General features: G+C 39.5%; 2 protein-coding genes across 6 annotated transcripts in view; both read left to right on the top strand.

Annotated features, from left to right (window-relative positions):
- Positions 1-14,684, top strand: part of LOC100863535 (lost and found) — a 187,194-nt gene that overhangs the window by 162,769 nt on the left and 9,741 nt on the right. For 2 of the 5 annotated variants that reach the window (XR_015293217.1, XR_015293218.1), the window contains exons 6-7: positions 12,447-12,692; positions 14,224-14,263. Coding sequence is in view for 3 of the 5 variants with exons in the window: in XM_012489113.3 (XP_012344567.1) it covers positions 12,455-12,692; positions 14,224-14,263 (278 nt within the window). In the remaining 2 variants the exon portion in view is untranslated. Of the gene's footprint in view, positions 1-12,446; positions 12,693-14,223; positions 14,443-14,684 lie in introns of those variants that run through there. The other 3 variants (XM_012489113.3, XM_031917794.2, XM_086911740.1) reach the window with 3 other exon arrangements.
- On the top strand, positions 1,492-5,199 carry LOC116414737 (lipase member H-A). The gene has a single exon (XM_031917795.2). The coding sequence runs from the start codon at positions 1,643-1,645 to the stop codon at positions 2,690-2,692; it is 1,050 nt and encodes a 349-aa protein (XP_031773655.2). The 5' UTR covers positions 1,492-1,642; the 3' UTR covers positions 2,693-5,199.

The raw sequence follows: 14,684 nt of genomic DNA on the forward strand, positions 1-14,684 counted from the left end.
AATTGGGACAGCTGTAGGCGATTCGTTCTCTCGAAACGAATGTAAAAGTGTTTTTGGCCAAGTGATTCGAATTCACGGCGGTGCGCTCCTCTCGAAAGTACGCCTACGAGGAGAATACTAAGCGAAAGTTTCACCTTCTGGCGGCGGAAACGCGCGTCCACTTTCACGGCCACTTCCGAAACAAATATTCCACCGTCGTCCATTTCCCAGCCGAGAACTTTCGTGTCGGTTTCGATACCCGTTTATTATTCCTTTATTAATCGCTTAAATCGTTTAGCTGTACTTTGCTTTCGACGATTTCGTTCGACGGAAATAGCGAGCTCGTAGATTTTGAAACGAACGTGTCGGACGATTTCTGAAATAATGCGTTGCATAAGTGTTTTTTTTTTCTTTCTCTCTTTCTTTTTTTTTTTTTAACTTCGCTGCTCGATATTCATGGAAATATTACAATAGATTTAACATACAATTTAAATTTCTCGCAAACTCGGTAAATAAATCTTTGCTAATGCTCGTAAGCCACGCTAATAAATATTAAATTTCATAAAGAAAGGCGTTAAAGTTTAACACGAGCTTTGAACGAAACTGGGAATTATCATAAATCGAATCAATGTCAAAGGCAACTTTGCTCGATCGACGATAATGAATGACAATGAACGACAACGAAGTTTGAATCGTGACGATATCCGAGCCGATGTCCTTGATTTCATATTGGAACATACGTTCGCGTGAGTAACCTCAATGACGTTAAAAATTGCCTCGAACGGCGTGCTAACTTCCTCTTAGCCTCGACCATAATTAACCACTATTTCGCTATCAAATAGAAATACGTGTTTTCAACGAAGCAATTAGCGCGATTCTAACAATCATATATTTCTTTCGTACTCGCTTAATAAAAACGTACGATTTATCTTCGCGGACGAACGGTGATACAATTTTCTTATATCTTAATAATAATGAAACGTTGTGTAAAAGATATACCTTTTTGCTCCTCTTATATCCCTCTCGCGTCGATCTTCGAATCAAGAAAGAAAGGAAAGGAAAGAAAAATAAAGACGGAAGGAAGGGAAGAATTGAAATTGAACAAAATTGATCGTGGTTATCTAATCTCGGCGAATCGTCACGAATGACAACCACGATATCTCATCCGCGAAAATCACGCGCGAGCGTGTCATCATCGATTTCCGCGCCCCGCTTTCCCACCCGTCGAACGCGTGCGCGAGCAACGCCGGTTATCGACACACTCTCGCGATCTACCCACCTCCAATCCTCCTCTCCCTTCCGTTCGCAGAGACAATGCCTCCTTTATCGTCTTTTTTCCCGCCATTCGTCGCGAATCGACCGACCAAAAAAAAGAGGGGGGGGAGGGGGGGGAGGAAGCAAAAGGAAGGAAGGAAGGAAGAAAAAATACTCGAAAAATACTGGAACACAGTGTCATACAGCGTTAATGGTAGGAGTTGGATTGGCTCGAGGTTTGCCGAGGCGCAGTAGTGGCGCGTGGCGAGGCCCCTCTTTCTTTGGAGGCTTTCGGTGGAGAAGTGCGGCGTGGATCGAGTTTCCCTCGTGGCGGGCGACGCGCGACGCTTAGTTTCGCGGCGGCAGTCAACCGCCTCTCGTCCCTCTCGGAGGGTAGGATCGCGGAGCGATGGCGCAACGCTGCGCGCGCGGGAAACGCTCGCTCGCCTGTTTCGCGCTTTTCCTCGCCACCTCGTGCTCCGCCTCGATCCAACCCCGGCCGTTGGCGATCGGCAACACGTTGGAGCAGGGCAAGGACTACTTCATAGGCCCGTGCCTGGTCAACACGAATCAGACGTGCCCCGACAAGGAGGTGACCTTCTTCCTGTACACGAGCAGGAACCCGAGAACGTGGCAGCAGATATTCGTGGACGGGAGCGGGTCGAACTTGAAACGGACCAACTTCGACGCGTCGAACCCGACCAAGATCGTGGTGCACGGCTACGACTCGGACATGGAGCTTTCCTATCTGGTGGACGTGAGGAACGAGTACTTGAAGAGGGGCGATTACAACGTGATCGCGGTGGACTGGCGTCGGTTGGCCAAGGCCCCGTGCTACCCGATCGCCGTGCAGAACGTGCCCCACGTGGGCGATTGCTTGGCCCAGTTGGTGGAGAGGCTGAGGGACGAGGGCGCGGTGGACGTGCACGTGATCGGGTTCAGCCTGGGTGCGCACGTGCCCGCGTTCGCCGCCAACGCCCTCAGCCCTTACAAGGTGTCGAGGATCACGGGCCTGGACCCGGCCATGCCGTTGTTCGTCACCGTGGACAAACGGGAGAAGCTGGACGCGTCCGACGCCCATTTCGTCGACGTGTTCCACACGAACGCGTTCATCCAGGGCAAGGTGGAGATGAGCGGCCACGTGGACTTCTACATGAACGGGGGCGTGAATCAGCCGGGGTGTTGGGAGGGGTGGAGGCCGTTCGAGTGCGACCACCACAGATCCGTCATGTACTTCGCCGAGTCGATAAACACGGAGCTCGGTTTCTGGGGCTGGCAGTGCGGTGGTTTCACTTTCTACCTGCTCGGCCTCTGCCCCCCGAGATATCCGGCCGTTCTCGCGGGCGACAAGGTGGACAGGAGCAGAAGGGGCTTCCACCTCGTCAGGACGAACGCGCACAGCCCTTACGCGATGGGCAATTTCACCGTGAACCGATTGGACGTGTACACTGTGCAGTAAAGGAGAAGAAAAGAAAGGAGTGAATTGGTGGTGAAACGCGTTCCATTCGACGCGGTTCGTTCGTACGAATTTTTCGCGGAAACAGGGGCGAGAGAGGCGGCGCGTGGCCTCTCGTTATTCCCGGAAACTACGTGTTATTCCTCCGGCCAGCGTGAGAGTCGGTTGAAAAAAAGCATTCCGTGTCAAGGTCAGGGGGGGGGGATCCCCGCCACCTGCTGTTAATCGATAGCGTGTTCCGCTGGTGGGAGGGAGAGGGGAGGAGTGTAGTGAGGCTGCATTGCTCGCGTTTAGAACTTGTTTCCTTATCGATTTTTCACGTGCGAACGAGAGAACTCGAAATTTCGAATAAAATTCCGATTTTTTTTTTTCTTCTTTGTTTCGTTTCGTTTTGAAAGGGTTCGATTTTCGTCTTTTTTTTTTTTTTTCCTCTTTCTTGGAGATATTACGTTAAGTTTTTCTTTTTTTTTTTTTTTTTTCTTAGATTAGAATTACGTTTGAAAACGTAAAATAACGAACGAACGTTAAAGACGATTACTCGGTTGATTTATCGTGCTGTATTTCTCGATAGTAAATGACCGATAGCTCGTTACGTTGATTTTGCAATCGTAAATAACAAAGAATAAATTTGAGATAAAAGAGAATTCGTAATAACAAACAATCTCGACGCGTTTTGCTGTTCGATGACTGTAAAAAAAAAATTATAATTTAATTTAAAAAAAAAAATAATCGTCTTAAATTTTTATATATCGTTCTTTATTTAACGTTATACCATCTCTGTAAAAATAGCATAGTTGTATCAATTTTAAAGAGAAGAGAATTCGAGTGACGATCAACGTTACGTAATCTCCTTACGTAACGATTCGTTTCGAATAAATTTCTGTCTTATTGTTAAAATTAACGTATCGATAAAGCGAAAAAAATTTTAAGACTGTATAAGAACAAAAAAAATTTATTCCATGATATGTTCCATTCCATTTTATCTATATTCGTTATCGATAGATTATTTATATTTATAAATATTTTATGTTTAAATTTTGATGCAACGAAAATAAGAGGGATTATTTGTCCTTTGAATCGTTCTTTTATTCGAATTTTTGTCGCTTTGAATTTTTATTTGTTTTCCTTTCGTCGTCACACGCTTTTTTTATTATCTTTAATTTATAAAAAAATTGCAATTAATTATTGTAAGATAATGTCTCTGGTAAATAATATCTATATTTACTAATACATATTCGTGTACGTATATAATTCTAACTTGATAATTTAATTGCGTTATCATCGGAAATAAATATCATTTTCGATAACAAAAAATTCTCAAAATCGTTGCATTTGCAATTAAATTGGAAAAGTGTGTCATCATCGTTGCTTACAGGGGAAAATTTTCACCTTTTGACTAATCTCGAACGTAACAATTTTATGATACCAGTATTATTTATTTATTTACCTATCTATTTATCTATCTATCTATCTCTAAAACATTTTTATACGTTAAATAACATTTTCAACCGTTAAACTATTCAAAGCAATACGTGACGATACTACCTTGTTAGTGAAATCATTTCTACATTAAAATAAATAAAATACAAACTTTATAAAATTAACGCGTACGTTCAATCGAAGTATTATTCCATTCCGATTTCACAACGATTAAGTGCAATGTTTATCTACTTTGAAGAAAAATTGATAAAAGATAAAATAATCCGATAAATACTTGCACGATAAAAAATGAATTTCTTCATATATATTTGAATTTCTTTCCTTCGACATTTAAAATAATATTGAATCAATTATCTATGCACATATTTATACTTCAATTACGCTTCTTCGCTCGTAAATATATTTTTTTACTTTAAAAACCCATTTGATTATCTTATTGAGAAATATGCAAATCCATGAAAGATAAGGAGAAGGAAGTGTGGTGGACGCTTCACTGATATTTGAAGAAACTTCGATTTCTCGCCATTTCACGAAGTCTGGTATCTTTTTCTTTTACGACGTAAAAAACAATGGACAATTGGTGTCGCAATTGTATGTACCATCTGTTCACCGCACTGCGCAAAATATTTTACATAACTGTCGTCGTTCTTCGTTCAACGATTAAAAAGAAGAGGAAGAAGAAGAGGAAGAAAAAACTCGATCAACGATAAATCGATGAGGAAGCATTCATGAGTCTAAGAAGAATTTATCACTTGAACGGGACACGGTGCAAAGACCTTTAGGTGATCCAAAGATCTAGAAGCCTTAGTGCACGATCCTGTTAGCGTCTTTAAAGCCGATTTTAAACACAAAAAGGTACATCGTGCTACGCGCATAAGTCCAGTGTTTCACGAGTCAAAGGCTCTGCGAAAGAGGAGGCTTCGATTAATTTTATCGTTTATTCCCTGGCGTCGAATTTCCACGATAATAGGAATCTGCGTTGCGTTTATTATTATATTATTATCGCATACAATTCGCATTGTAAATCGAGAATTTTTAATATTTTTGTGTACATAAATCGTTTCGATTCATCCAATTTTTGTTTCTCGCTCCTCGCTGCGGCGCAAATAATTCACTTCTGTGCTAGTTAGATTCATTTAAATTGAATCATCACCAACTCGAATATTAAACAAATGGAAAGCACGTTTTGCAAGTTTGGATTGTGCCCAAACAATTCGTTAGTAACTAACGAGGCTCTCGTTAGCTGGCACGTGATGCCAAACGCTATAGATCCCCATGAAAAAAAGATTCACCGACTAATTCGTTAAAAAATATCCAATTGTTACAGGTAGGGATTACGCGACACGATTTAACATATAAACAACCCGCGCGTAAATTTATTCAAATTAATTCTTACTTTCATATATATAAAAGGAATTCGAAATTTCCAATAATTATATTTGTAATAATTTCTTATAATTACGCAACGCCTCATAAAATATAATTTTTAACGTAAAATTTTCTGTGGCGAAGAACACATTTTGTATCATTAATGCAACATTTTGGGATCTTTTTGTCTTTTGTTGGGGAGCGAAATAAGCGTGCTTCCAGTCCATTTAAACGAATGAGAAATTAGGAGGTCGAGGCACGTGACGCAACGGGGTGCACATTGTGTGTCGCGGTGTAAGCTTTGAATTTAATTTTTTAAAAAGGGGGCGCGATTTCGCCGAGAATATTTAAAAACGCGTCTGTTGGATCCCCTTGTTGGATTAAATTATACATATACAGGGAAAAAGTTATTCGTTCGGAATAATAATAAATTCGATTAGATCGCGCCACGGATTTCTATCGATTTTATCGTAAATAACATTCTCTTCCATTGACATGCCTCTGACACATCGTTGTCCTTCCTTCTTCCTTTTTTTTTTTTTTTCTTTAATCAAATTTCCGCGTTATTATAAATTTTAAAAAATAGGGAGGCACAATTTGACAGAGATATGAGAAATCTCGGGCATAGAACGTGGCGCCGCAATCTTCGGTAAATTATGGAACGATTTATGAAACGCATAGTTGGCCGACATCTACCGGGATACTCGAAATTCCGCGAATTTTCTTCGATCGATACCACCCTACCTCTACCTCTACCTCGCCTGTGCGACGAGTTATAACGCGTATTAAAAGTTGGGTAAATTATTTATGAAGTGGTATCTTTTATCTACGATTTAAAACTTGGCCCGAATGCGCGATACGCGCGATGAGAAATTCGAACAACTTTTTGAAATACGGATTCGAGGATGCAAAGCCGGGAAATGTATCTTTTAAACGATGAACGATAAAATGGAACTGGAATAGCGTGAATAGCGCGAATGTTTATCACGAAAAAAAAGTATATATATAGTTGTAAAAGATGAAAATATTAGAGGTAGTAATATGAAATTCAATTAACAATTTGATAATTATATATTCTTTCGTTTAACGTATGTTTCGAAAGAAATTCAGTTTATTTCATTGAACAAAAAAGTTAAATCGTTTCGATATATTAAAGAAAATTTGAAGCATGTATTTTTAATTATAACGATAAGAGAAATAAATTGGCTGACCTATCGTGTTAATGATTATGAACTGAATCCTGATTCAGAAAATACAATTTTCTTAATCAATTTATTAAACACTATCCCATCATATCGTATATTGATAAAAAATTGTAAAAATTTTCCACTAATACTTCAACAAATTTTCACAACTTGTTCCCCACAAAACACTCGCGTTACTACCCGATTTCGATCCCGATCCCCCAAACATTTATACGGCATATTTCAATTCCTTTCAACTTTTTCCCTCGACACTTCTCTTCATCCCCTGCATCGAGGAATAAAAACCGGTCCGTATTCCATATATTCCTACACCCTTCCCCTCCCTCCCCTTCTCTTCGACACGAAGATAAATTCGAAAACTTGGAAACTCTTTATCGATCGCAAGATCATCGTTAGATCGATTAATTTCCACCCGATCGCGACGGTTATTTTCTGGCCGATCGCGTTTTCGAGAACGTAATCCGCGGATAGTTATGAAAATTTAATGGAGTAACGAGGAGCAAGTGTAAAGCGTATGATAGATATCGGGCAGTCGGATAATGAGCGCGCCTCGCTTCGTTAATGAGCTTACTCGTAATTGCGCGTCAGCCACCGTTTCGAATAATTGTTATTCGGTGTTCGTACACACGCGTGGACAATAACGATAATCGATCGCGCCCCACTGCCTTCGTCGATTGTTTCGCGTGAAATTTATTTATCGGGCAAACCGCTGTCCACGGTTAATTAACGCGGCCTAAGGGGGAGGGCGTGCTCGTGAAATTACCGTGGTCACAGCGGCATGTCTGACGCCAGATTTTTTTTCGACATTTCAATTTCCATCGAGTTGTTGTTGTTGTATCGTTGTTACAACAAAAAAAAATGTAATTTCCACATTCTCCTTTTTTCTTTTCGTTTCGTATTCACTCGTGTCACGCGTGCGTTTGTCGGCTTATTAATTAATTCGATGCCCGATGTTAATATTTATATGAATATGTTCCATATTCGGCGAGGATAGAGTCACTTTTGGCCTTCTTGATGATAACAATAATAATAATAATAATAATAATATGGAGGCGAATCACGAGAGATTGAGAAAGTAAACATGATCCGCTTTAAAACGAAAATAATCGTTCGAACGGAATGATTATATATACGACGTCGTATTGCTCTTTCTGAAATATCAATTTCCCCCGATGTTAATATTATAACGATCCAATATATTTAATACATATTTGATAATAATTATTATCGTATCGATAATCGAATTATTTCGACACCATGCATATTAATATTAATTAACGAAGTATCGATATAAACGAGATATTGCCGAATAATAAAATATTTAAGAGGATGATTAATAATAACAAGTAAGGATTACATATCCTCGTTTGGTTTCCTCCATCACGGAGGAAACGGTTTTCTTATCTTCGCGCTGAATGACACGAGTATTTTTTATCCCTCGAGTTGCCGAATTCTAAAGGGAAATTAAACGAACAGCACGCGCGTCGTTCGCAAACTTGGAATGAAGGCGGACTTGGCGGCCGTTGTATTTCACGTCTCGTCTCGGACAGTTTATCCCGACTAATAATCTCCAGGCCGCAAACCGTGCTGCTTTCCTTTCAGCCCCACCCTCTAGTTAACTACTAGGTGGCATTTTTAATTTACGCTACCAGCAGCAGCTGCACAAAGCCGCTTTGAACCTCGAAATCGCGTGATAATGGGCAACGAGTAAATATATGTATATATATATATATATACATATAGATATGCACACGTGTACGTACTGGAGCATAACGAAACATTGGAGAATTTTCCCTTTATTACACGGCCCGTCTTTCGTAATCGAGATCTTTGTCTATGAGAATAGCACACGCGGTTTTGATTTTTCCGTGAAAGAGCGTGATCGATTCGTTTTGTATTCGAAATGGTTTAATGATTTGTAATACGATAATCTTGGAATGTTTTCATGCGAAACATTGCAGAATTTTCTCTTTGTTACACGGCCTGTCGATGATCTTCGTTCATAAAAACGCGATTTTGATTTTTCCGTGGAAGAACGTGATCGATGTTTTGTATTCGAATCTTCGCCAATGTTTGGAAGCAAGTGAAAAATAAGACTTGATCTTTTTCTGATCCTTCTTTAATAAATTCGTCTCTCGAAAGAAGCGTATCCCCGCGGAACAAAATCGAAAAGAAGTCTCGCTAAGATCGATCCTCTTCACACGTTTTGTTGACACCACATGTAATGATAGAAGAGTTATAATTTGAGTATTCAAAAATATTGAAAATTGTCCTCGTTTAATCATGAAATCAATCCAAGACTGGAAGCTGAAATATTTTCGAAACTATCTATAATATGTCTAGCTTATTCGTATACGTAATTTATCATCCTAATTATTATCGAATTACATTTATAAGTTAAACTATCGTTATTAAATCGAAATTAATCTACGCATATTACGAGAAATAAAAAATACGTTAGAATACTCTGGATTCCAATGCAGCGAGGTTAGAGGTTACTCGTGAAATGAAAATAAGCAAAAAGTCTCAAATAAATTATTTCTCGTTCAAAGCGTAAATTCGAAAAAGAGAAAAAAGAAAGAGCAGATACACGCAGATAACCCTAAAACAAGGCCGCTGTACATTCGGAAGAAAAAAACATGCGGGGCAAATAAGCCATAACAGGACTCGCCAACGTTTTTCACGTCAAATCGGTTTTCATTTTCCGAACATGCTTTCCCAGTCAAAAACAGGAAAAAAAGAGAGAGAGAGAAAAGGGTGGTGGAGGAGGAGGAGGAGGAGGAGGAGGAGTAGGACAAAATAGGAGGAAAAAATGTACTCTACTCGCGAAAAAAGGGATGGAATGGAACGGTCGTCGATCATCGGGGCTCGATGGCGTATTCATACGAGGCTCTGAACGGTTACAACGGGGCCAGGCCCATCGAAATAAAAATCGAGGGGCCGAGTGGAAAGTAATTAGTTCTCCGTGTCACCGCGCCCCTGCGAATCGATACTCGGGTGTTTCGAGGACGGCGCTAAATTTACTCGGTCAACTCGCAACCCCCACTCCTTTTTCCCCTTATTTTTATCTCCTTTTTTTTCTTCTTCTTCTTCTTCTTCCCTGCTCCTTTTTTATCTTTTGTTCTTTTTTTTTTTTTCTAGAATCGACTCGACAATTTTTGAAGTCGATTATTTGGGAAACAGTGGATCTCTGCAGTAGTTGCGAGATTTTTCGATCCTCTCGTGTACGTAGCGAGCCGATCGATTTTATGCTGGGGAGAAAATGTAATGTTGGGTCGAGCTGTTTGTTTATTTGTTCGATTTTTAATACGATGATAATGTAACACTTGGGAAAGGAAATTTTTAAAATTCTTCTTTACCGCCCGTTAAATTGTCGTTCACATTCTGGAGAAAATGAGAACGTTTTTTCTGTAAATGAAGTTTATCTGGTTCAACCCGATTACGATCCACAACGCGTTTCCTCGCGTGGTGTAGTCGAATTTTTTAATAGTTTCCTTCCGCTAAACGAGCACGTGCACTTAGTTTGTCGATAACACTCCACTTCGAATTTCGGCCTCACCCGTGTCAATAGCAACCTCACGCTGTATAATCTATGGATAAATCCAAAATAGTTTCGCGTTTATCGAGTTACCCGGTGTCTTTATTTTCGAGGATAAAGTAAAAAGCAAACGGAAGAGTATTATTTTTATCGCAATCTTCAAAGAAGATTATTTATAAATAACGGAAGGAAAGATTGCGATAATGTTAAATATTTGAAAATGTATTCTTCGTTATTTCCTGCGCGTTTTTCTTTCGAAAATAATCTTTTTACAGATATATCCGTATAACGAGAATAATCTTTCGCTTTATCGTGAAATTCTCGTTATCCCGCGTATCTTTCTTGTTTTTGCAATGCGACGATTGCAAGGCGACGTAATTCAATATTCCATGCGAGTTTTCGTAATATTAAACTCCAAGTCTAAAAGTAAAGAGGAAAATCGCTAAATCACGTCAATAAGCTACACTAGAGAGGGAAAAAAACGTCGAGTTGATAGCCTATTTGTTTCGCGTGGACAGCTCGATCGATCTCGAAGATGCAAAGGAAAAGCTCGATGTTCGTACGTAACAATAATAAGGAAGGGTGAATGACAATTCACGAACGAAATTTCCCTAAACTCCGTGACGATGAATTAATTAAAAATACAATTGATAAGTTTTGAAGTAAATCGTTCTTTTATTCGAGACAAGCTAGCTAGCAAAGGATAAAATAATACTTTTGTTATAATCTCTACAATGGAATTTAAATACAGATGTACCGTCACATTTCTATTATAATTTCGAAAATAAATTTTTATGCACTTCCTCCCGCTTTATTAATCATTACACGTTCATTTTTTTCTTTTCGTTAAAAGGAAAGGAATTTTAAATTTTAAATTAATAATAAAATAAACTAAAGAACTTGAGCCCTTTTGTTTCGAAAATAAAAATAGACACGTGATGCAATTAACGTAAATTTACTTTTACAATTATTACGCAACAAAAAGGAATCGCATCGCGATCTCGAAAATTCCACTTCGGATGTTTCAGAAAGAACAACTACCTTCGAGAATTAATTTTTGAATTAATATTTATATTTTTTCTTTTCGCGAGAGGAACAAGTTTAGCAAAAGCAAAAACCTCTCCTCCTCCTCCTCCTCCTCTTCCTTTGCCAAAGCCTCCGCAATTCGATTTCACGAGAATTATGATGCGGAGGTCGTCTGTGCCTCGAATCACGTAGCCTTGAAACGGCGCGTTTGCACGACCCATAAAAATGGCAGATGCGTCGACAACAAACAAAAGCAATGAACGCCGGAAACATGACGAATACGCGTCTGAAACTTGTATGGACTCCGCGCAAGTTAACCTCTCCCCTCGTCACGTCCGCCGCGTATATCCGCACCGACCAGCGTTTTCTTCAAAACTTAACGTCCCACGTTAAACGCATTCCCCTCGAAAGGCTTTTTCCTCCTCCAAGAATCACACCGGTAATTCCAGGCTTCGCGGTTGCGAATCACGTTGCGTTTATCGGGAAACGCGTCGATTTCCACTTACTTGAAAAGGTGGAGAACAGTTGTCGAGAATAAAGTTTATTATATACGCTTGATCGTTCTTCTTCGAGTGGCAGAAAAAGAGACGATCTTGACTTGTTCTAATTCTACGTGATTAATGTTTACTTGCAACAGAGTAAAAAGCGTTGCAAATCATACGTTTATTGGAAAACGTGTCGATTTACATTTATAAAGATTGCTATTGAGAAGATAGCTGTAATTATCAAGAGTTCGAATAATGTTTGTATAATAAGCTTGACGGTTCTCTCGAGAAAAAGACGATCTTGACTTATTCCACTCAGTTTAATCCCATAATGTTTATTATTCGAAAACGATTTGCATTTATACGTTGAAAAGAATTCGAACTTTATCAAAAGCAAAGTTTATATACGCTCTTTCGAGTGGCAAAAAGGAGACGATCTTGACTTGTTCTAATTTTACGATAAACCCAGCAAATCATACGTTTATTGGAAAACGCGTCGATTCGCGTTTATACGTTGAAAACACACCTAAAGTTTATCAAAAATAACTCGATGACTCTTTCGATAAAAATCGAACGGCGAGAGAGATAACAAACGTGATCTACTTTCCTCGGTTAAAAAGAGAAAAAAGAGAAAAAGAAAGAAAGGGTGAGATGCGGGTGCTATGGCGGGACTGATGCGTTTTACGGAATTGCAGTGCAACAGATGTACGGATCGAACGGGGCAAGCGCAGGGCTGCCGATGGGCATGACCACGTTGAAGTCGGGGGGCGCGCTGGGATCACTGGGGACCTACGGCTCGGCCCTCGGATCGGGGGTAACCGGTGCCACGACCCTGCCGCGGCCGGGAAACTGGCTGCGCCCTGCGGGCCTCAGGCACGGGCACAGCGCGGCCCGGGTCCGCCTCTACTGCCAGGCAAAGTGAGGAGCCACGGTTCCGACAGGTAAATACCGCCATCTATATTATCTCTTTCGTCCATATCTTTCGCCATCATTTTCACGGGAAATGACGTACGAATGAGACTCGTGTTTCGATTTAACGTTTCACCGATGATTTTATTCGCCGTGTTAGAGGTAAGTAAGCGAGGTCGTTAAAAGAGTCGAAAAATAAAATTGCTCAATCGAAAAACATTATCGAATAACATTTATTCGTAGCTATTTTACAGTTGATACGGTTGCTCGTATAAATTATTAAGATAACTTTATTCTCAACTTGAAAATTATATCAACTCTAATGTCCTAAGGTTTAAAAAACGTTTAAAAACATTTATACTTATGTATATGAAAACATTTAAAAAATACATCATGATTTTTATTTACCATCGAACAATTTTATTGACGAATATTGTCGAAATCATAGTGCAAGAGGTTGAGAATCGAGTTAATTGAATTTAGTTGTTTAGTTGCTCGTTTGTCTCTGTTTTCTCGTCTCCTTCGATGCCTAATACTTTTAGCTTTTATCTTTTAGCTTAAAAGCACGCGAATATATATTTAATGCGACTTGGACGTCTCTTGGTAATACCGTCTCTTTGTCTTAAACCTTTATCCCTCGTCTCTTCCACGTCAACAAATCTTAACTAACAAAAATCTGCATATATAGTGGTTTGATGGATCAACGTTAGAAGAATATAGTAGATGTAATATCTCTAACGTGATCTTCTCTAGTCTTTAGTCTCGTGGGAATATTCTGCTCGTACCTTAGAGCCTTAAAGCGTAAGATATACGATACTGAACAAAAGTAAAGTTTCTGGGAGGGGTTGAGATAAAATAAGAGTCGAAGATAAGGATATTTTCGGCTATCGATCGTGAAACGACACAACTTGTGCTTATCGGAAGGATAAGAAATAACTGCTCCAACTCTCGAAAGAAATGCTGTGCGGAACAATAGTGATAACAGATCGATACTTGGACACATTGAAAGTTTTACTTTTCCTCCATCATATTTGTCCGATATTTTACAAGACTATTTTCTTTCTTTCTTTCTTTCTTTCTTTCTATCTTATTGCGTTAATAAATCTGTTTTTCTTTTCTTTCCTCCTTCCTTTCTTTTTTTCTTCTTTTTTTATAATTAGAACGAGTTTCCATTCATAGTTTGATGAACGAATTAAAATTCAAAGTAATATAACTTATATATGGAGATCACGTTAGAATTAATGCATTTTGAAATGAGATTTCGAAAACTCTATTCGGGATGCGGGATTACGTTAAAATTACTTCAGCTTTCCAAGTTGGTCATATTTTTGGGACGAATGTTTGCATCAATTTCGGTTATACTTCACTGTCCCGTGATTGTTTGATTAAATTTTTAAGTTTAATTTCGTTTCGTATCGCGAAAACGATGCGAAAACAGTTTCGAACGTAATAGGATGAAAGATTATTCGTTAAAAATACACTTATCGCTTTTGAAAATTATTTTTACCCTCGACTACAGCAAAAGAACTTTAATCCTAATACTAATAAAAATGTTTTTTGCAGCGACATCTCCTCCAGCCAAAAAGACGAATGGTTTGTGTAGGTGAGTTACCAAGCGAATTACCATAAACTCATTATCGAATCTCTCCACTTTATTTTCTATCCCCTCCTCACCCCCGTCTCAACATCTCCATTCCATTTCATCTTCCCAATACGGAAGATGGAAGGAACGAAACCATCGTACGTATAGAAATCACCACCTTTATCGCGAAACGATAAAGAAAAAAGCGGGGCAAACAACTTCTCTCTCTCTCTCTCTCTCTCTTCCCTTCCCAATCATTGATCCACCTCGCACAATCCCGCCATACGAATCCACTTATTCACCCACTCTGCTTCCAATCCTGCTCGCAAAAAAAGAAAGACAGACTTCCCCCCTCCCCCTTGCTCGCTTGTCCTCCGCAACCGCATCCACAACGCCGCGCAATCACGATCAGCTTGATTACACCGAGCGAAAAACACCGAAC

Source organism: Apis florea, unplaced genomic scaffold, assembly GCF_048593485.1.
Source record: "Apis florea isolate Af1SG1 unplaced genomic scaffold, ASM4859348v1 contig_3367_pilon, whole genome shotgun sequence".
Classification (NCBI taxonomy): domain Eukaryota; kingdom Metazoa; phylum Arthropoda; class Insecta; order Hymenoptera; family Apidae; genus Apis; species Apis florea.